Source organism: Cibotium barometz, chromosome 46 (genome assembly GCF_041138505.1).
Source record: "Cibotium barometz isolate CiBa-2024 chromosome 46, ASM4113850v1, whole genome shotgun sequence".
Taxonomy (NCBI): domain Eukaryota; kingdom Viridiplantae; phylum Streptophyta; class Polypodiopsida; order Cyatheales; family Cibotiaceae; genus Cibotium; species Cibotium barometz.
The window spans coordinates 30,344,419-30,368,264 of record NC_141091.1 but is presented as its reverse complement, the minus strand read 5'-3'; the positions used below and the strand labels follow the sequence as shown (position 1 = coordinate 30,368,264).

General features: G+C 44.2%; 1 protein-coding gene across 2 annotated transcripts; it reads left to right on the top strand.

The window, feature by feature from the left end:
- The first annotated feature begins 1,720 nt into the window (after nt 1–1,720).
- On the top strand, nt 1,721–20,989 carry LOC147612109 (GDSL esterase/lipase At5g45910-like). Of its 2 annotated transcripts, none has more exons than XM_086783982.1 (5): nt 1,721–2,594; nt 2,748–2,951; nt 3,102–3,274; nt 4,112–4,379; nt 20,653–20,989. In XM_086783982.1, exons 1-5 carry the CDS (start codon nt 2,186–2,188, stop codon nt 20,907–20,909), a joined length of 1,311 nt encoding a protein of 436 aa, XP_086640108.1. In that variant the 5' UTR covers nt 1,721–2,185; the 3' UTR covers nt 20,910–20,989. The 2 variants fall into 2 exon arrangements, with proteins under 2 accessions (XP_086640108.1, XP_086640109.1); XM_086783983.1 differs by lacking the exon at nt 20,653–20,989 and adding an exon at nt 5,275–5,720 and having other exon boundaries at nt 2,085–2,594.
- Nucleotides 20,990–23,846: the final 2,857 nt, after the last annotated feature.

Here is a 23,846-nt window from a genome sequence, read left to right as displayed (position 1 = left end):
ATAGCAAGGACTAGCATCGTCCAATAAAGGACTACTAGTCCAAGCTAAAGCATAGAGTAATCCCTAAGTTTGAACTAAAGCGTGCACAAATAGCATACACAATAATATCCCTCTATAGTAAGGACTAGCACCATCCAATAAAGGACTACTAGTCTAAGCTAAAGTGTAAAGTAATCCCTAAGTATGAACTAAAGCATACACAAATAGCATACTAATGTAAATCAAGGACAACCATCGCCCAATCAATGACAAGATGCCCAATCCGTACAGTGTACTCTATATGTGAAACGCACACTGTGATGTCTGTATTAAGGGCCAAAACAGTCCAATAATAGGACTAATAGCCCAATCTACAAGTAGCACAAGGATTTGCTTAGGGATAGCACCTACCCAAGTTACCTAAACATGGGCTGTCTTGGGAGAAGCACCCTCTAGTGTGTCGCTACTATGAAAACAAGAGATATGACACCATGAAGTTCCTTTATAGATTTAAATAATAGCCCACCGGGCTTTTTCTATTTCTCGGCGAGCCCGCTATGAAATATAAAAGGCCCGACGGGTCCATTGGGAAATAAAAAAAGCTCGATGAAAAATACAAAAACCTCGACGGGCTTTACTTGTATTCCAAGTCAAATATTGATAATATCAATACAACGTTAATTTTATGTGCTGTTGTCAAAAGTTAATAACTTATTGACGCATTTATAATTACGTCAATGAAATCCATAGTACCCATACAACTTTGGACCTAAGAACTAGGCTTCATGTTGATACTATGGTAAGTTAATAGGTTTCATTGTTGCCACCTTAGGTGAATTTGCAGGTGTGTGTCATTTGAAGCCCATTTTGGGCTTTGAAATTCCCTTATAAAGACTCTAGACAAGAGTCAACTAAACAGATGGTGTTCATCAATGGTTGGAGGCTCGAGATCAGTGTTCGAAAAAAAACCCGAGTTTAGTGTAGCTTACACCTGGAAAACACGTTCAAATTTAGAACTTTAAGGTACAAATACCTCCAAATTTTGAGAAGTTATAAAACAAAAACCTTCAGATTTGGAAATTTTCCTTTATAAATAATTTGACAATTTTTACATGGTGGTTTTCCCACACTTTTTTTCCGAACACTTGTGGAGATATATCTCGCTGGAGCGTGAAACATGCTTGCAGACTCGGTCATCACATTGATCACAATTCAAAGCGAGTAAGGTGCGCCTCTGCCCTCGGCCCTGGCGACTGCGTTTGAACTTTGCAGGTGAAACATGCGTGCCATCACAATTTAAAGCGAGTAATTTGCAACTCCTTTTTTGTAAATCGATAAAATTTATAAGTTTTTAGTTCTAAAAACCAGTCAATAATAAGATTTTAAATAGGAAAACCATTGTACTCCAACTTGATTGTACTCCAACTTGTCTTTTTTTTATTAGTGGGTGGGTAAAATGTTATTCTCTAACATTGATTCTCCCCCTAGGAATGGGCCCTCTCTTTTGAAGAGGCATCATAAGCTTTACCTTCCAATTTCAAAAATTACCTGTAAAGACAACTCTTAACTATATTGGGTTCTACTATATGCCAGTTTTATATTAAAAAATCATTCCTTCAAATAAGGTCTACTTAAAATCTTAGCCAGTTTTGCTAAATTCCATGACAGTAGATTAAGTGATCAATCAATTTTATGATTTTCTTTTGTAAAACGATAGCTAGGCAATTATCGAGCTCCAGTCGAATAGCTGATAGAGTGTGCATATCCAGCAGGGGGTGAGTTCAATGTTCACCAAGGGAGTGAGTTCAATACTCCACCACCCATCCACCCACCCAATCCAGAAGTAAGGTTTGTGTATAAAATCTTCATAAGACGGGGGGGACTAATTAACCAGATATTGCCTAGTGAGTAAGGTTTGTGTATAAAATCTTCATAATACAAATTAAAGGGGGGGGGGACTAATCAACCCCCCATCAACATGTGCCATTTTCTTGTGTTGTGCTTTGCTTAAATATATGATGATCTACAGTTTCTGAAGGCATTTATGAAGACTACAAATGACCTTGCGACAGAGTTCTACAGATCACCTGGTTACACGGCCTTGCCTTTCCTTTCGTACAGGCTCCCACTAATAAGGACCTGCGGCCCTCCTGTATAGTTTCTTTCGAAAGACTCCTCACCTACCCTAATCATTTAGAGCCTGTGAATGATGGAGCCCCGGCAACCCCTTTGGTTTCATCCGCATCATAGATCCCCGCCTTTTGGATCGCTCATTCACATGCACTCAGCTATAAGTAAGTGGTGTAATATAGAGAGTGAGGGCAAGGATTTTGGCATGGGTTATTCAGGTCACCATGTAATTATGGCCACGGGTTTCCAAATAGTATTATTCATGCTGGTGCTCATTTGCCATGCCGCCTCAACTCAGGCACGAAGTAGTGATGGGTGCCCCTCGGTTGTGTTTGCGTTTGGGGACTCTCTCTCAGACACAGGCAACCTCGTGAGAACATGGAACCCGGCCTTCCTATCACCCTCTTTCCTTCCCTATGGAAGAACCTACTTCAAAGCTGGGGCGCAACGCTTCTCGGATGGTCGTTTAATCATTGATTGTATAGGCACGTAGACGTTGCATTTGGTATTACTGCATCACGACACCTGCACAAGTATATCAAGGCGGTGTTAATTCTCTAAAGTACATATTTTGTTTTTGTGTGTGTGTGTGTGTGGGGGGGGAGGGGTGGGGGAGGGGGAGGGCTATGGTGTTGCAGTGCAGTCGCTGGGCCTCCCTTTCTTGCCACCTCTCTTGGACTTTGTCGGGACGGACTTCTCTCACGGTGTAAACTACGCAGTGGGCAGCGCCACAGCTCTCAATTACTCCTACTCTGTAGAGCTGGGGGCTTCACCCTACACCACCTACACACTAGACGTTCAACTACAATGGCACCAGACCTTCTTGCAATTTGTGGAAGCAGGTACGCACTTCTCACAGTCCAGTCTGAGGATAATTTTCTAAGCAAGAACATGGGTTGATCATGCTTGTAGAGAAATCATATTATAACCTACTGTTGATAATGTATAACCAGCAAAAGCCACATATTGGTTAATATTTATTTTACTTTTAGGTTTGAAAGGAGGCGTGACCACTTTCCCGGATCCATCAACTGTATCGGAAGCTACTTGCTTCATAGCAATCGGTGGAAATGACATTTCTGGTTTGGTCGTGGCCGGATTTACACATGCAGAAGTCATGAACTTGCTACCCCTCGTCGTGGACAAGGTTGCCGATACTATCCGGGTAATTTGTGCGAAATCAATTTCTTAATCTCAGCTCATTAATGCATGCATCAAGCCCACCTGCACTCGCCCGCTGGTGCGCGATGCAGCTGCAGCTGACTGATACTCTAATTAATACAATGCATGAAATGATCGATACAAGCGCACAATGCAAGTAACCAGACCTGATTCGAGCCCTCACAAAAGAGAACACCTTAAGAGATTACCATGGTCAGAGGAAGGAGGAGTTCACCCTCTCTGAATCGCAACCAAAAGATTGTCTGACAGATCGAGCCCCTCTTCCGACTCCCAGAATCTGCAGACGGCTCAAGCGAAGGAGATCCTGCAGTACTGCTTGGCGACGACGGCAGTGAATCTGCAATCCAGGCTTGAGCTGAGTGGAGGAGCCAGCTCAGCCCGTGATGGAAGGGGCTAAGGAGGAAGAGGTAGTGCCCTTGCTAACCCCTCCCCTCGACCAGCCTGTTGGAGCCGGCGTCGGGGCAAGGTTTGAGCATCAAGCGGAAGGAGGATCAGCGAGAGAAAGCCAATGAAGATCAGGCTCGGCTCGCCATGCAAAGAGCCCACCCCCTTCACACGCGGCGCACATGCCTTCACGTGCGCCGCGATTGCCAATTGGCCTTGCTTCCTAGGATCCTTTTTGGAATGATTCCACGTGTAAGCCATGCAAATATGGCCCTTGTAAATCCGCTCCTCCCTTTTTCTTAATATAACAGCCCTTTTTTTGAAAAAAAAAAAAAATTATCAAAGATCCAGCGAGGGCAGTTCTCCAAGTGCTCAGTATCTCATTTTTATTTCAATTTTGCATCCGCTCATTAATCTCTAATTAATTATCGTGAAGTTCTTGTACGACACGGGGGCCCGCAATTTTATGATAAGCGGTGTAGGCATGATGGGATGCAGCCCCATCATCAAGTATTTTGCCGGCCGCAGACAATCATTGGACGAGCGAGGGTGTATGGCATGGGTGAACGACATTACCCGCAATTACACTAACTCTCTGGGCCGGTTAAGCGAGTCTCTTCAGCACCTCTTGCCCAACGCCAGCTTCGTCTTCTTGGACCTCTACTCGGCCTTCGAGGAGATCATGACCAATCCCGGTCATTATGGTATTCTCTCTCTACCCGCCTTTAAAAACTTCCTTTGTGGATGGATCGCTTGCCATAATATTGTAAATTAGGACTATAATTACACAAACCAAAACTACATAAATGGCCTCACTCAGCTCCTCTAGATCTAGGTGCCTCTAGTATGTAGTCTAGATCTATGCAAGAGATTTTTTACCACTACAACAAACGAAGAGCACAACAAACGAAGAGCACAACCGCGTGAAGATACACAGAAATTTCAAAGGATCTATAAATAGAAAAAAACATTCACACGGCTATGGACACGGCTACAACAGTGTCACCGCATGTACAACAACATCCATAGTCACGTATACAACAGTGTTCATAGTAGTGTATGTAGCTGCGTACTATCTGCAAAAAAAAAGGCTACATAATGGGTGAGATTTGTGGGGACATGTGTCCCCACATCTCTCCCTCATTGTGTCCCCACATATCTATAAGCGTAGCTATGGACATGGCTTCAACAGCATCAATCACCATGTGTACAACAATATTCATAGTCGCATATATAGCTGCGTAATGTCTACAAAAAAAAATGGGTACAGAATGGGTGAGATTTGTGGGGACATGTGCCCCCACATTTATCCCTCATTCTGTCCCCACATGTCTATAAGTGCGGCTATGGGCGCGGCTATGAGCGCACGGCTACATTAACATCAATATTGCGCGTACAACAACATCCATAGTCACGTGTACAACAATGTTCATAGCAACGTATATATTTGCATACTGTCTGCAAAAAAAACGTGGACAGAATGGATGAGATTTGTGGGGACATGTGTCCCCACATCTTTCCCTCATTCTAATATGCATAAGCAATGTAGGCTTGATGGGATGCAGACTCATCATCAAGTATATTTTGTTGGCCCCGCAGACAAACATTGGACGAGCGAGGGTGTATAGCATGGGTGAACGACATTACCCGCAATTACACTGTCTCTATGGGCTGGTTAAGCGAGTCTCTTTAGAACCTCTTGCCCAATGTGAGCTTCATCTTCTTGGAACTCTACTCGTCTTTCAATGAGATCATGACCAATCTCGACAAGTTGCAAACTCCCCTTTGTGAATGGATGTCTTTCCATAATATTGTAAATTATGACTATAATTACACAAATCAAAACTACATAAATGACCTCACTCAACTCCTCGGCCCTCTACTATTTAGTCTAGATATATGTAAGAGATTTTCTACTAGTATATTTTTTCCTTTTTATTCTTCCTAAAGCATGCATATATATTATAAAGGGCTCCACCTCCATAGGTATAGTTGTTCATTCAATTCCAAGCTACATTGAAATTTGGAACTGTAGTTCTTTTCAAGAGCCTCCACTCAAAAAGAAGACAAAAAATTGTAATTACTTATATGTGACATTTAGCTTTTGCAGAATTATTTTAACCCTCATCCTATACACCACTTCTACTTCTATGGTGTGTGCATGAGTGTGTGTGTGTGTGTGTGTGTGTGTGTGTGTGCATATGAATGCATGCTTGCATGTGTATGTGTGTGTAACACACATACATGTGTGTGTGAAACAGACATACATACACACACACACATATGTGTGTGTGTATGTATGTAAATAATGAGAGAGAACTTATAATCGAGAACATACTAATATTAAAACGTGGTTTTCAAGTGTGGTTGCTTGGGGGTGTGTGTGGCTACTTAGGTTTTTGTGGTGGTGTATGTGTGTGTGTGTGTGTGTGAGAGAGAGAGAGAGAGAGAGAGAGAGAGAGAGAGAGAGAGAGAAAGATTAAAAGTGAATAATTCATGTGAAAGAGAGAAAATGTATGTGTGTGTGTGTGTGAGAGAGAGAGAGAGAGAGAGAGAGAGAGAGAGAGAGAGAGAGAGAGAGAGAGAGAGAGATTATAAGTGAATAATTCATGCGAAGGAGTGAAAATGAGTGCATGTTTATGTCCTATATTATTCTCAAAGTAATGTCACCCCTTCGTGAGTCAATACATCAACAAATCAGAGAAGTAAGCTTAAACAAGCTGTGCGCTTTTGCCGCACAGGTCGTAGCTGGGGACTTGCCGGACACCGTATGCGAGCCACGAATGGCTGCAAGCATACAACCAGGAAGGCAAGCTCAAAACAGAATGCAAAAGGTGTGTCACTCACCGCTTAACCGCCGCCTTGAAGGATTCCCGCGTCGCAGCCGTGAAGGAGGAGCCGCCGTCGCCGCTCTACCGCCTCTCCGCCGCCGCCGCCGTGCCGCTACACAGTGCTCGATCGCTCTCTCACTCACTCTCTCTCTCTCTCTCACAAACGCAGGAGAAGGAAACCAAAGAGATAAGGCAAGAGCACTCTTGTATTCACAACACATGAGAATGAGGATTTTAGGGTTACATTTGACTCATATAGGTGACTTGGCCGTTCACACTTGGGCGCCCATACATGGCCGGCCGACCCTAACCCTTATCCTACTGATATCCAAGGTGCGCCTCTCATCGGCGATCACCCAATCCCTTCATCCTTAACATATGGTACCGACAAGCCCGGCCCATGACTCAGAATATTTAAATTAATGACGTAAAATATAGTATGTCGCAATGTCCGCCATGGATTAACATGCCCCCCTTCCTGATGTAGATTCCGTCCTCGGAAGCTATGGTATGGTAAGCTTGAGAGGGTTGTTGTGGTAGACCATCTGCAAAACAGGGAAGTAGAGTGAAGGTATGCTGGAATTCAAAAGATATAAAGTGTATAAATTCAAGCGTGACCACAATGGATGTTGCTATTAGAACTTAGTTTAAGGGTACATGAGTGAGCTAGTGTAGTAAATTAATAGGAGTTTAAAATTATTGAAAGGAATTCAAGAGTTAGCAAGGTGTCAAAGGTTAATCAAGGTTTATAACTGGCCTAAGTCAAGGAAAATAACCAAGCTTAATAAATAAACAGATGACCATACTGTGTCTACTCTAAGAACAAGTAGTTACCACGAGCCTAGGGACACAAGAAACATCAGAGTTACAGGAGCCTTTTGCCTTTTTTTTTTTTTGCACATGACAATTTTTTATACACAATGGCGACCTTCCTAAGGCAAAACTAACATCGATCCTGGTACCATGTTTAACACAAGGCATTATCCAGGAATCTATTAGCTCACTTTAGGCAAGGCTACCCCCTACCAACCAAGGCATCGGTCTGGAGTAGAATACTCCTCGCCTACCAAGTATCAATAAGGCGATAGGCCAACATTAAAGCACATCATAGACTTGTATTGCCATTTATTGTAGGCTTTTTTTTTTTAAAGTTTGTTTTGATCTTCGCTCCTGAACTAAAATGTGTTCTTACATCTTTTCGACAAGGGGTAAAATCTATGTCCTAGAGGTCAACACACACACAGCCAGGTGTTCAAACATTAAGATGGTTTGACCCTAGACCTAAGACAATCGTATTCCAAGGTTAACTAAAGACGTCATGCTGCCTAGGAATATTTCCAATAAAGTTAAGCTCATTAATGATTTACACTAGCATGCAAGCAACTTCAAAAACTAAGTAGTACATTGATAATTTCCATGTGGTCATGCATTATAGTTTATGCAATTGATTGAACAGTAAAAACGAAAGAGAGTGGGTATGGAAGAATTACACCTGTAATTGGAGATCTCCTTGATTTGACGAGACAGCTTGCAATTTGATGTAGATATATTTTGATGAACGTTGCGGCAGTCTCTGGACTTGGAAGCGAACCCACCTCAAACTTTTTAACCTGTACAATCAACTAACAAGCACTATACCTCGAGAGGCACATCAGTGTGAAAATTCAAGACTCGTTTAAAGAATCTAAACTAGAAAAAACTTGAAAACACTAACCTACCTACCAGTCACCACACTACTACTGAGGATACGGTAAGAGGATGTTGTAGAGTCCTGGCTCTAGCCCTAAGGCTAAGCCTCTATCCGCATCATCCAAATAAATAAAATCAACCTCAGTAGTGCCATGAGTTTCATCCGTCCATTCATCATTGTCAGATATTTCCTTTTCATTTTCCCATCCACATAGACTCATCAAGAATGTAACCATGCGAGGATAGTCATCTTGTGGAAAAGGAAAGCATTGGGCTATCGGGGATATGTCCTCTACGGAGTAGGGGTCAGTCATGGTTAATAGGCGAATTAGCCATTCTAATTCCTCAACATTTTCCTCTCTGGCTAATACATCTATATGATTCCATTCAGTTTCAATTACAGGATAGCACATGTGAAATATCTGAGAAAGGTACAGATGATACCTCTCATCAAAGGCGGGAGTGGATGAAGTGTATGATGATCGTGCATCTGCCATATCTGCAAACACAGATATAGCATCAGTAGGTTTGTGAGACAGGTCAATCTAGTTCTTGATTGTATACGGATATTTATCCTCTTTTTGTGCTCTTGCTCTTTTTACTATTTTTTGTTTTTCTTTTCTTTGTTTTGTTTTTTTTTTTGGTTTTTTATAATGTATGAAGCTATATATATACATCCCCTTGAATTTGGCAATTACATGGTCAGGGGAGAAGGTTAAGGAGGAAGCATTAGAATGTCGAGCGTGAGTACATGCTCCCCCTTTCCTTGGGTAGATCATATTATTTGCAATGATGTTGCAGCCTCTTGGAACCAATTTGTCCAGCGGGTCATAGGTTGTGATGTGGGCAGATAGCTTTTTATGACCCTTGTGGCCACATCCAATTGCAAAGATGGTAGTGTACGCTCCCATTGACGAATGGAGGAAATGGTTTCCATCGATACTATTACAAGGGGAGATGTAGGCTCATCGGTTTTTTGTTGGGTGTTGACAAGAGTAGGTGTAGAGCATGTAGAAACTTCTATATGAGTGTGTGCCTGGCATGAGGAGCTAGAAGCTTCATGTGGCTCCCCCCTTCCTGAGCTAGGTGGTAATGATCGATATCGTTTGGGAATCCAAACTAACTCTGGAAGTGGTGCGGAGCACTCTGTTACCTTTCCCTTACCACGGTCTTGAATTGTCATTGGGGTGGCAACAATTGGTTTGCAAGGTTTTACAGGTGATGTAGAGGGATTCACCTTATGTTTAGGGACCCAAATCTGGTCATTCCCCTTGTATTACCCTTGGGCTACTAATAATTTTTTAGGGATCCATCGCGATGTTACATTGCCCTTTCTCGGGTAGGTAGCTGCTTTCCTTTTACGAGGCTTCTTGGTGGCTGAACGAGATTGAGCAGGGGAAGTAGCTGTTAACGAAGCTTTGGGGACCCATTTGTATGTACTCTTTGGCATAGTAAGTGAAGCTTTAGGGACCACCTTGCCTATTTCCACTCTTGGCATTGAAGCGTTAGAGGGGTGGCCAACAATCAAAGATGGTTTTGCCACCACTGGACTTTGTGATTTTTCGTTATCTAATATTTGAGTGGATGACTTAGGTGCGGGATTTTGAGCGGTCAGACCTAGTGTTGGTTCTTGCGTTGTGACTTGTCTGGTTGCCCAATCGATATTGCACTTGGTGGCCATCATCCATTTGCGCCCTAAGATTACAGTCCCTCCCATGGTACCAGTAGGCATAACCAAAAAGCTTTGAATTATGGTTCCCTTGTCATAGGCAACCGGAGTGTGCAGAATTCCTGATACAGGGGTTTTCTTCTTGTTGATTCCTTGAACTTGGATAGAACTCTTGGTTAAAGGTGGTTTTCCCAGTTGACACCACACGCCATATGATAGCAAATTATGTTGAGCTCCTGTATCCAATAATGCATTATACAGCACCTCCCCGTAAGGACTCTGTAACTCAATTGGGTATCTTAGAGGTGGGTCAGATTCCAGTGCATCCTCCTCTGCTTCCTCGAAAAATACTTGCGTAATTCCCAAGTTGGCTTCTCGTTGTCGCCTAGCACGCTGTTGACGTTCTTTGGCTTCGACTCTCGCTTGTATCTTTTTAAGCTCAGCTTGTTCTTTAGCTGCCTTCTTTTGATGGATTGCATGTAACTCCTCCTGGCTTAGGGGGTCATAGTATCTTTTGAATTTACTCCCATTAAGGAATCCAATGGTTTCAACTCCGTCGAGAGTCTCCACTCTGATGGTACCTTGCGGGGTAATTTCACATACTCTATATGGTCCCTTACCAGCATATTTGAGCTTCTTCTTTTCGTTTCGCACTCCATACATCAGGACTTTATCCCCAACCTTGATGTCCTTGTCCTTTAGATGGCGATCAAACCATTTTTTCCTCCTATCCTTCTCCACAAGGGCATTGTATACAGCCAATTGTCTTTCTTCATTTAGCCGCTCAAGGATATACAGACGTTCTGCTAAGGAATTACCATCCCAACCCTCTTGAGTAGCAACACGAAGACTTGGAATGACAAATTCCCACGGCATGACTGCTTCTTGGCCATATACCATTTTGAATGGTGTACAATTAATAGCCACTTTGTACGCAGTACGATAGGCCCATAAAGCTGTCGTAAGCTTTAGATCCCAATCCGTGCGATGAGCTTCAACTGTCTTTGTCAAAACAGAGATTAAAGTCTTGTTGGTACTCTCGGCTTGGCCATTCGCTTGCGGATAGTAAGGAGTAGATTTATGATGGGATATCATGAAATTTGTTGTGAGCTCCTTAATCACTTCATTTATAAAATGCGTACCATTGTCGCTCACCAGTTCAAAAGGACAACCGAATCGTGTGATTATATTTTCAAAGAGGAACTTGGCTGTTGTCCTTGCATCTGCCTTACGTGTCGCTTTCGCTTCAGCCCATTTGGTCATATAGTCAGTGGCCACAATAATATAGCGAGATTGTGTGTTTCGGGCCGCTGGACTAATTGGACCTACAAAGTCTAAACCCCACTTTTCAAATGGTTGGTTTACTTTGATCGGATGTAGGGGCATCTGATCTTTCCTCTGCGGTTTCTTGTATCGTTGGCATTCATCGCAACCCTTCACAAAGAGTGATGCATCTTGGAACCTAGTGGGCCACCAATACCCTGATTGTAAGATCTTTCGCGCAGTTAAGTCTCCTGAGAAGTGACCACCGGCTACGCCCATATGTGCCTCTTGTAAAATGTATAGATACTCATCCTCTCGGGAACAACGCCTAAGAACGTCATCCTTTCCTCTTTTATAAAGAGTCCCGGCTATCAGGCAATAGGGTTTGCATTCTTTGATCAGCTTTCGAGCTAGATCTTTACGAAGCTCCTTGGGTGGAAAGCCATTAACCAAAAAGTTAACAATCTTCTCACTCCATTCAGGCATTGTCTCCACCATGAACAGGGAAGTGTCAGGTAAGTCATCATCAACCCCTGTAGGAGCCTCACCATTAGGTATGCGAGACAAATGATCAGCCATAACATGTTTCTTGCCAGGTCTCACAACAACCGTGAAATCAAACTCAAGAAGAATCAATAGCCATCGTGTGATTCTTCCTGTGGAGCATGGTTTGTTTACCAGATACAACAATGCTTGATGATCCACATAGAAAACAAACTTGGTGGCAAGGAGGTAATAACGAAATTTCCTTACTGCATATATCATTGCCAACCCTTCTCGCTCCGTAGTGGTGTAGTTCATCTCAGCATCGTTCAACTAGCGAGACTGGCAAAGCTAATGGGGTAGTCTAGCTTGTGTTCTCCAGGTTGAGTTAACACACACCCAATAGCAAAGTTTGATGCATCAATATGCACATGGAAGAGTAAATCCCAGTTAGGCATTCTCAAGATTGGAGCACTCGCCAAGGCCTTCTTTAATAGCTCATAGGCACGGTCACATTCTTCGGTCCAAATAAACTCGATGAGAAGCTTATACAATGGTCGAGCTATCTCGGCGAAGAAGAGAATAAACCTTCGATAATAACCAACGTGGCCCATAAAGCGTTGGACTCCCTTGTAGTTGGTGGGTGGGGGTAATTCCAGAATGACCTTGATTTTACTCTCATCAGTGGAAATCCCATTTTTGGACACTATATGCCCTAAGATAACTCCGTGTTTAACCCAGAATTGGCATTTGAAAGGATTCAAGGAGATGCGATATAATCTACACCTTTCAAATATTTTTCGTAAACACATCAAGTGCTCGTCCCAAGAGGAATGAACACAAAGATCATCTAAGAAAGCTTCACAGAAGTCCCTTAGATATTCCTTAAAGGCCGTGTTTATCAATCGTTGGAATGTTGCAGGTGCATTGGTCAGGCCAAAAGCCATGACGCGAAAGGCAAACACTCCAAACTCCATGATAAATGCTGTTTTAGCTTGGTCCTCGTCTGCAATTGTGATCTGATTGTAACCCGAGTACCCATCTAAAAAGCTATATGCCTCCTTGCCTGCCACTCTTTCAAGCACATGTTCAGAATATGGCAAGGGGTAATGATCCCTTCTGGTGGCTGCATTAACCTTTTTGAGATCAACGCACACTCTGAGTTTCCCATTCTTCTTCGGCACGATGACTATCGGAGAAACCCATTCTGAGTGCTCAATTGGGTATATGAATCCACATTTTACCAGCTTTTCAATTTCCTCTTGTACAATCTTTGCGTACTTAGGATTCATTGGGTAGGGACGTTGCTGGACTGGTTTAGCAGTGCTAATCATTGGAATCGTGTGTTGCACCACCGAGGGTGGAACACCCTTCATATCATGATATGTCCAAGCAAATATGTCCTTGAATTCTTTAAGAAGCTTCGTAAGTGCAGCTTCTTCCGCCTTGGTGAGGTCTTGAGCAATATAAACTGGTTTAGACTCCTCACCCGGATCTGCTAAGTCTATCCCCTTAACTACCGCAGGGCCATCGTAGACACCGCTACTCCCATTGGTAGGCATTCGTTGGGCTTTTGTGTAGACTACTTTACGTTCCCCTGTGGTGAATGATTTGAAATGCTCGGGTGCGGGGTGTAAGTCTACTGGTTCTCGTTGTGCCAGACTTTTTTCTTTCAATTCCGCTTCCTTTTGTTGTTGAGCCAACTCTTGGTTTTGCCGCCTTCTTGCAGTACGACTTAGTTTCGGCTTCTCTTCGATTTCTAATTGGGCGACGTCATGAGGTTGCGGAATACACCACATGACACTTTGGAGGTATTGTCCCCAATTATCCGCTATCTTCCCGATGAGCATCAATGGCTCCTACATAACTAAGCCATCCTGCAGTGGATCTTTCCTTGTTTATTGCAGTTCGTACATTAGCTCGATAGCGTTGGCGCTTATGTCTCGTTTTCTTCTTACCAAGTTTTTGATTTTTGTTTCTATCCGATTCGGACTCACTTGGTCGATCTTCACTTTCGGATGAACTGCAGGAGGCCACTGTCCTAAGCCTTGAGCACCTTGCTTCCACATTTGGGTGAATATTTGATTCATTTTCTCCATCAGGCTCAGGGTCAGTTTCTTCTTGAGATTCATACTCAGAGTTGCATTGGTCAGAGTCTTCGCTACTTTCAGTGTCGGTGGAGTTTGCCACGTTCTCGCCATCAGGAGTCATGTGCATAACACCTATCATGTTTATTGGCACTAACGGTGGCATATCTTGCCCCTCAGGTGTTACCCAACTTGTGCCTCTATTTCCCCATGTGTCTATGGTTGCCGCTAGGTGTACCCAATCCACGTTATCCGACTCAGTCATACCCGGTAGGACATCCATGTAAGGAGAATCTTTCCCATCATCAGTCTCTTTTTTGCATGTATAGCAATACCTTAATGGGGCGGAATGAACAGTGGTATCTGATCGATTATCAATGATAACCTTGCTTCCTAAAGGATGCGCACGACCATTCTCAAGATCAACTCGAATGACAGAGTCCTGGAATTGTAGATAGACATGGTTTTTCGACCAGTCATGCACCATTTGTGCTTCCCTCATGAAAGGACGTCCTAAGATCATTTGATATGACATAGGATGCTTGGAGAAATCCATTACAATGAAGGTATGTTTTACCTTGTATCCCAGGACCTTGATCTTAAGGTCCCTTAACATTCCAATAGGTTTAGCTATGGTTCCGTTTGCCATCTTAACCACTATGTTTGTGACTTCGAGGTGAGGCCTTCCCATAGATTCCCAACAGTTTTTAGTCACAATGCTCACTCCAGCACCACCATCAAGGATTCCCTTTAGAGTTAATCCCTTGGTAGTAATGGGGAGGGTGGCATTAGATTCGTCACCTTCAAAGTACTGTCCCAACTTGTTCACAGGTATTTCCACGACCGAATCTTCATCAAAGTTGGGTTGTAGATCCCAATGCTCCCCTTCATCTTGAAGCGTGTTGGGTCTATCCATATTTGCAAATTGTGGTAGCCCCGCCTTTAGTTCTCCATTGAGAAATGCCCGAAGAGCTAAGAATAGCTCAGGATCTCCGTATAATTTGGATATGATCGTGGTTCTGATCTCAGAGGACATGAAATCCATTAGCTTAGACACATTCAACGGTACTTTTCGAGACATCGCCCCTTGACTAGGGACTGGTGAAGATGGAATCACTTCCTCTTCGATGGGGTCAGGCATTCCCTCACTAAACATTCTTTCCAGCAAGAAGGGTGTTTGCCCACTTCCAGATGTCCTATCCTCACTTTCTTCCCGAATGATACTAGGTATAGCTAACGGTTTATGGTTCCGGTGAGGCTGAACTTGCGTAGGAAACACTGTGTCTGGAATTTTGATTTTTCTTGGGTTTGGCTCCAGTTCTCTTTGTGTTTCTTCCACCAAACCCCTTAAGTGTTGCACTTGTTCAATCTCCTCAACTGGGTTTGGGTAAGTTCCAATCTTTTTCTTGAGGGTTCTTGGCCCACGTGGCTTGTCTTGGGGAGTCTCAGTCAGTTTGGGTGGTCGAGAGGGCATTAACTGACTTGGTTGTGGGACCGAGGAAGTTTCCTTCTGTTTTCCCTTATTTATGTACTCGCTTGATTCTCCTTCATTGAGCTCCCGAGTGGGTTCCTCCTTTAAGGTAGTGGCTTTGGTCCCCATGGTTTCTATTGAATCGGAATCATCTTCAGGATCATTCATATACACGGGGTCGTCTCCTGTCCCTATGTTAGTCTTTGAACTAGGCTTGGAGCTCGTGGCATTAAGCGATCTCTTCCGCCGTGTTTTCTTTTTCTTTGCCTGAGCGATTGATGCAGTATCCCTTTCTTCAAGAATGTAGTTTTGATTTTGAAGCATTGACCGTGTAACTACATTCGCGGGTACAGCGGGTGTGGTTCTTCGTGCTTGGTTGGTGACCTCAACCAAATTCAATGGCGTAATCTTGGGTGCATTAGGATTATGTGGACATTGAGCGATCAAATGATCTATGCCACAACGATTACATGTAAGTACCGGCATTCCCGATGTGCTCCCTTGATTTGGTTGCATCTGAGTAGCGATCTTTTGTAACCTATTAGGGCACTCCGCTACACGATGCGGTCCACCACACTCATAACATTGAAGAGGTGGTCTCCTCGCCATGGTATTAAGGTTTTGCCCTCTTGTGGCAAGAGCAGCCGCTTGATATACAGGCTTGACTTGCCCGAAATGATCCTCCATGTAGTACTGGGGAATCATTTCAAACGTATCAATCCCGTATGGAGCAGTGGGGTCTATCTCCTCTTCATAATCCCCACATGCACTATGTGACTCACAACCCATCTGGTTTACAGGGGTAATCCTTGGATGTGGAGGTTGTGGTCCTAGCACTGGCGGTGGTAATGGCACAGACTGGACTACATTCGGATTCCTTGGAACTATGTGCTGTGACGGTTGCTCGATAGGTTGTGCAGGCATTAGCGCGGGTACTTGAGGTGTGTTTGACCAAGCTAGTGGTGCCTGGTTTGCCAACATTCGCTTAAGTGTTAGGCAATCTTTAGATTGATGGCCATACTTACCACATGCATTGCAATTCCCATTGAATTTGACTCTGAATGTGGGACATTCACTCGTGCTATGTGGTCCTAAGCACACTGAACACCATTGTTGCTCTCTCCTTGGGTACATATGGCTATTCTGAGGAGCTCGATTACCCCTAAAGTATTCTTGGAGAGCCTTAGTAAGGTCGGTTCACAGACATTTCAGATATCTTGGGCTCCTTGGCAATTGGTTTTACCGTCATTGGCTCGTGCCCAGATACTTGTGAACTAACGGATTTTGTTTCTGAAGACACCTTTTTACCTGCAATCATCAAGTTGTCTTCTAACTGGATTGCATTGGCAGTGACTGCTTCCCACGTTGTAAGACCTCTAATGACTAGGCCATTGTAAATGTCCTCGTGGCGCAATCCTCGGATGAATCTATCGAGGAGTTGGTTGTTATTGAAGCGTTCATCGGGAGTGCAGCGAGAATTTAGATGCTTCAATCGACTTATAAAGTCTCTCACTGACTCCCCTTCCTCGCGTTCAGCTTTTTGGAGTTGAGATGCTACCCCCCAAAGCACACCCTCATGTATGTATTCCTTCAAGAACAATCTCTTGAGAGTGGGGTAGTGAGTGCGCTCTTCAACCCTTAAGGTTCGATACCAATCTCCGGCCTTCCCACTCAAGGTTAAGCCTAAAGCTTTACACTTATGCAGCTCATTGTGCTCTTCCAAGGAATCACACACGTGTTCAAAGACTTCAATGTGCTTCCTAACATCCTCGTTACCACTGAAGTTTTGAGTGAGCTTAGCCACTTGTACTGCCTTGCTTCTAGGTTCTCTCTCAGGCATACCCCGCATGTTTTCTGCAATGGATCGTCCGATCGTCTGAGCAAATGCTGCGAGATCACCTAAGTGAGCAGGCATAGTTGGTGGAGGCACTTCTGGGATAGCCTGGCTGATAGGAGTTGGCGTTGGTCTGAGTAAGTTGGCAAATGACGTAGGATATGATATGTGTCTAGGCCTAGCTCCCCTTGGATAATGGTTATGATAAGGCGATCGTGGAGCATACGCCATTGGCATACTAAGAGGCGTAGGAGCTACCTGAGCATGAGTAGCGATAGGTACATAGGGTCGATAGGCACTGGCACGTACTGTTGTAGGTACTGTTCCACTAGGTAGCGGTGTCGTACTAACTACAGCGGTAACAGGTGCACTTTTAGCTATGCTCATCATTGGGGTAGGCGTTGCGGATTCCTTAATGGAAAGTTGAGCCAAGGTTGGAAAACTAAAGTTACTGCTCGTGGGCTCAACCTGCATTGAGACTCCAGGCGAAACAACATACGAAGGGTCTATGGGACTCACCGAGGGAGTCTCCAATTGTGATAGGGTTGGTTGTTTGGCCTTGCCCGTATCCAAAAACCTCATAGGGCCAGTGGAAACTAGGTCCACTCCCCTATTTTGCCTCTCAATTTGGATAATTCTATGAATCACCTCACATATCATGTGTTGTTGCTCCTCTAGATTAGTGGCGCTAGATGTAGATCGTAGGACTTCTAACCAACCTACATGGTATGTGTAACCCGTGTATAGGTCCGTTAGAGTCTCTGTGTGTAGATCATATTCCCAATTTTCATTGAGAAATATCCCATCTAGACTTGGTGTGCCAAACGGTTCTCTTGAAGTGGACGCAATGTCACTTCTTATGGATTGGCTTCTAGGGACCTCTACTTTAGGAAGAGCATCGGAATGTGGTAGCTCAGTAGGGCCCTCATTAAACGAAGTGGGTAGAATATCCACATGGACACTCTTTGGGAGGGTAGGGTCCACATAAGATGTGAATGGCGAATCTACTACCCCTCCTTCCTCATTTACTTCGCTTGTCGCATGCTCAGAGCGTGTAGCTCTACTAAAGGTCTCTATTAAACGACTAAACATGCTAGATCCGGGCTGTGGGGCCCACACTGGCATGTTTTGGCTTGTCTCCTCAGGGTTCTTGGTAGGGTGCCCTTCCATGGCTTCTGAGTCGGAGGATGAGTCACTATCCACTATTCGTGGATCTTGGGTTGCACTCCCTTGGGTTCCAGCCGAAGGCCAAGATGCCAACGTGGAGGGATGGTGTGAGCCTGCGTAGACTGAAACGCTTTCTAGTGGTTCAGGCTCTAGCACCCGACCAGAACGTAGATACATGTGACGTGGGTACCCTACGTGCGTTGGTAACTACCCTTGAAACTCACACAAGTGGTTTCTTAGGTGTTTCGCACCCCGTTTTTACTTGTTTTTGTGTTGTTTTTAACCCGTTTTTGACCCCCTTACTTACGGTCGAACTTGGACTAGGGCGTGTGATAGCTCGAAACGAGCGTATCGTTTAAAGGGTCCTAGTGTGCTTTATAGCACCGTGTTCGCCTATCTAGAGCTCCTGTAGTCCTCAAAACAGTCCGTTTCCTTTGGGGGAAAAGGGCAAAAGCCTATTTGCTTGTGGAGGAAAGGGTGAGGGCTTTATCCCACATGCTCACTTTACTCCTTGGGGAGTGGGCTACATATAGGGCACAACTTCCCATAAGCTCTCACTTGAGAGAAAGCTATGGAGGCTCACTCTCCTATATATATATATCAAAAGACCGAGACCGAGGCCGGGGTCGGGGGTCAATTGGGGTTCTTTCTTTTCAAAATTTTTTTCTCCAATTAGAAAATCTTTCCTCTCCACATGTTTGGTTCTTTCTTTGAAAATAAAATTTAATTTTTTTCTTTTTTACTTTTTATAATTTTTTTATTTTTTATTTTCTGTTTTTTTTTGTGAGAAGTTTTCTAGGGTTTCCTTTGGGTTCAGCCTTGGCCGCGGTGCAGTTCGCACACACAGCGCAGATCTGGGGATTCAGAAATCCCTCTCACACGCGGAAACCAGATAACAGAATGCACGCCCACACGCGGAGCGAAAAAATAACAAAAAGAAACAGAAATGCAGAAGACAACTTGCAGAAACAGAGATTGAAAACCACAGAAACACCACAACAGCAACACAGACGCCTTTCCTACAGTAGTGTAAATTAAACTTCACGCAGCAGCAGCTGAGCTGCAAACTGGAGCTTGTTGGTGCAGGGCAACTCCCCGGCAGCGGCGCCAAAAATGTGCGCTTTTGCCGCACAGGTCGTATAGCTGGGGACTTGCCGGACACCGTATGCGAGCCACGAATGGCTGCAAGCATACAACCAGGAAGGCAAGCTCAAAACAGAATGCAAAAGGTGTGTCACTCACCGCTTAACCGCCGCCTTGAAGGATTCCCGCGTCGCAGCCGTGAAGGAGGAGCCGCCGTCGCCGCTCTACCGCCTCTCCGCCGCCGCCGCCGTGCCGCTACACAGTGCTCGATCGCTCTCTCACTCACTCTCTCTCTCTCTCACAAACGCAGGAGAAGGAAACCAAAGAGATAAGGCAAGAGCACTCTTGTATTCACAACACATGAGAATGAGGATTTTAGGGTTACATTTGACTCATATAGGTGACTTGGCCGTTCACACTTGGGCGCCCATACATGGCCGGCCGACCCTAACCCTTATCCTACTGATATCCAAGGTGCGCCTCTCATCGGCGATCACCCAATCCCTTCATCCTTAACATATGGTACCGACAAGCCCGGCCCATGACTCAGAATATATAAATTAATGACGTAAAATATAGTATGTCGCAATGTCCGCCATGGGTTAACACAAGCAAAGTAATAGTAATGAGGAATCATTTCCAATTATATAAGTAGTAAAAATTAGGCAAAATGTAAGTTAGATGAGGCTATCTTTAGGTTTTTAATAAAATATTATACTTATAACCAGCACACCAAAAAGTACACAAGATAAAATTTGTTGAAGGGCAAGACATGTGTCACCACCTCTTCGTACATGTTATAGTTGTAGATCTCAAAATCTAAAGGAACTCAACTCAAATGAGGAAGGGAGATAAAGACATATTTTATAAAGGAAACTAATAAAAAAATGCACCAAATTAATTTCAAGTCTAAATGACGGAAGACATTCGTTGGCACCTTATTTATTTGTAACAATACTTATTCCTAAGTGAAATTGCCATGTGGAATCGCTAGTATCGAACTAATTATGGTTGTCAACAAAGAAGTTGGCAAGTTGCTTCTTTAAGCATGGATCATTGCTTCTATATAGAAAGATATGGTAACCAATAAAATGGTCAAACTTGAGTAGTTTCTTTCTTATTTGTAATATTTATCAAAACCTAATCAATATTAAAACAAAATCATATGAAATTATTATGTTTGCATGAACTGGAACCTATACTTGTGTAATCTTGTCTTTTTGTGCAAGATACATTGGGTGCATACACTTATCTTGACATTAACAATCATGGCTATAACATAGATCATCTTGAAATAAACTCTTCAATCACAACGAATCTTTCAATGTAAATTATCACAATTATTTCACTTAAGATGTATGACCCTTGAATAGTTACAAATTGGATTGATATTGTTTCAGGACTTATTGATGTACAAAACACATGTTGTGGAGCACCAAGTCTCCTAGCCGCAACAGTAGATAGATATAACCCTTTGGCTTTCTGTAGTTCAACAAGTGTTCTGTGTGATGATCCCAACACTTTCTTAGTATGGGATGGTATTCACTTTACCGACAATGTTTATCGACAGATAGTCAATATGTATATTGAAGGCACATTCATTACACCTTCAAATGCACTTTCAAGGTGTGGTGCTACATTGATTGGGAGAGCATGATTTTTGATGTGTAGTGTGAGAGCAACACCTTGAGCCTGAGTTTCAAGTCTTCATTACACCTTCAAATGCACTTTCAAGGTGTGGTGCTACATTGATTGGGAGAGCATGATTTTTGATGTGTAGTGTGAGAGCAACACCTTGAGACTGAGTTTCAAGTCTTAAAAGTATGTATATAAAAGGCACATTTGTTACACTTTCAAGGTGTGGTGCTACATATCTTGAGAGCATGATTTTTAATGTGTGTGGTGTAAGAGATAAACCATTTTAGAACCTAAATTAATCATATTTTAGTCTTCATTTGAAACTCATTATTTTGAGAATACATGCAAATTTATAGTTATGACTCCTGGGAAATGAATCTTCAAAGGAGGTATATTGTAGATGACTCTGTTGATCCTTGCTAGGGAACTTGAGATCTACTGACACAAACACTAGGGTTGGGGAAAGGGAGCATGGATCCTCTTAGAGAAGTATACCTGCCAAGGATGAGTCGACCTCATTGGCTAGATATGCAAGACCTCCCTACAGGCCCCCTCACTCACACCACACCCACCACCACTGACCCCTCACTCACCTTGCTAACATAGAGGGATAGACAAAACACAACAAGATCGTAACACTTTATATCCAAATTTTAAAAGAATGATACAAATGAGACTCTGCTCCAACACAGAATGTGCTACAATGTATGTCCTACAAGAGAGTGTGTGTCTGCTATCTACTGCCAAGAGAGTGCTTCCCTTATCTCCTCTTTCGGTGTCCTCCTCCTCGAAGTCCCAAACCTCATCATTTAGTGTAAAGGGAAGATCTTCTGTCGGGAAAAGGAAGATGGTGCTCAAGAGGATCTCATCATTCCTTGAGAGAAAGGGAGAGGGGTGTTGCCTCCATGACTGCCATCGAAGTTGGCCATACACATAGTGTTGAGATATCAAGGTGAACATGAGCTGACACTCATGAGGTGCTTGCATGACCATTTGACATTTACATCGCTGGAAGGGTTGGTAGCTGGCACTGACATATCTTCACCAGAGATTCTACAGCTGGACTACACTGACTAGTCCACATCTACCCACTCCTCTTATGTGTGTTAGTCACTTTATCTTCTTTGTAGACCTCTTTTGTTGTGTGAAGAAGAAGAGGAATTTTCAGCCTCTCACATTGTGTGCTCTTCTAGGGTTTGTATGAGTATGTGTGTGTTTGCAAGAGCTCGAGCTCTCTCCTCTCCTACATCTTTTCATGGTATCAGAGTCTGGTTCATGCTAAGGGCTGAGCGGTAAGAATCAACCATCATGAGTGGTATGGGACGAGGCATTGGTTCTAAGACCTGCTGGGATGTGGGCGGCCAACCGAACGACGCGGCGCGATGAGACGCTAGAATTCCGCAAGGTCGTCCTCTACGGATGAAGCCTGCTGCTAGCTGACGAAGATCAAGTAACTCAAGCTCCTGTTGTTGCTGACGGAGATATGTAAAAGTGTGTGCATGCATGTCCTACAAGGTGGCGAGCTCTGTCTCATGCTCTAGACATAGCGCCTACATCTCAGACTCATGTTGCTGCTGGGTCTCTACCAAAAGGGTGCACTCCTGCTCCCGAATGGCTACCACGACATCCTCATCGAGGATGGGAGATAAATACAGCTCAAATAGCTCCTCGCGAAGCTCTTGAAGATCATTGTCCTACTGTGCCATGGTCTCCTCTAACTACTGAAGGGCCTCCTCTATATCCTTTAACCGGCTTGCCTCTTGAGTGGCCCTCTTTGATAGATAAATCAACTGACATAAGTGTTGGTTGGTGCCGGTGAAGGCACCGACGAGGACTCGTTGGTGGATGAGACCCATGGTCGTGATCCATTGAGAGGCTTCCATCAATGTGTCGACCATGAGGTAGCACTCCGAAGGGAGCCTTGCTAGGTCAGAGGGAGTGGTCGAGATTGTCACTAAGATGGGGTGTGGCTCCTCTCAGGGAAGTATACCTACCAAGGATGAGTCAACCTCGCTCGCTAGACATGCAAGACCTATGCTCTACATTGTCTACCGTACACTTTGACCACCACCTAGCACCGCAGTATCCCTATAGGCCTTTCACACACACCACACCCACCATTGTGACCACTCACTCACCTCGCTTGCACAGAGAGATAGACCAAACACCACAATAGCATAACACTGTATACAAAACTATAGACAAGAATGCTACAAGAGAGACTGTGCTCCAAACAGAGAATGTCATGCTAGAATGAAGGTGATACAAGAGAGAGTCCCTCTACGAGAATGTGCTATGATAAATGTCCTACAAGAGAGTCTCCCTGTCCCGTGCTGAGAGAGTTATCCTCTTATCTCCTCCTTGGGTGTCCTCCTCCTCGGGTGTTGTCCTCCTCAAAGTCCCAATCCTCATCATGTGTATAGAAGGAAGATCTTCTGTCAAGAAAAGGAAGGTTGTGCTCAAGAGGATCTCGAAGAGGATCTTGCCATCCCTCGGGAAAGGGAGAGGGGTGTTACCTCCATGAGTGCCATTAGAGTTGGCCATGCACGTCAGAGACGTCAGAGGGAACCAGAGCTGTTGATGGCAATCGGAGATGTCAGAGGGAACCGACGGTGACGGCAGTTCGCCGAGGCGGTCAAAGGGCACTGGCGGTGACGGTAGTCAAAGGGGTCAGAGGGCACCGGCGCTGACGGTAGTCGAAGGGGTCAGAGGGCATTGGTAGCCGGAGGGGTCAGAGAGCATCCATGATGGCGGTGAGAGCGGCATGCACATCAAAGATGTCGGAGGGCACTGGTGGTGATGGCAGTCGAAGGGAGCCGGTGGTGACGACGGTCGGACGGCACTATTGGTGGTGACGGCGGTGGTCGGAGGGCACCGGCAGTGATGATAGGCCAAGCTGTCTCAGAGGGAACTGACAAAGAAATTTTATGTTAAGCTACCACTAAGATGGGGCGTG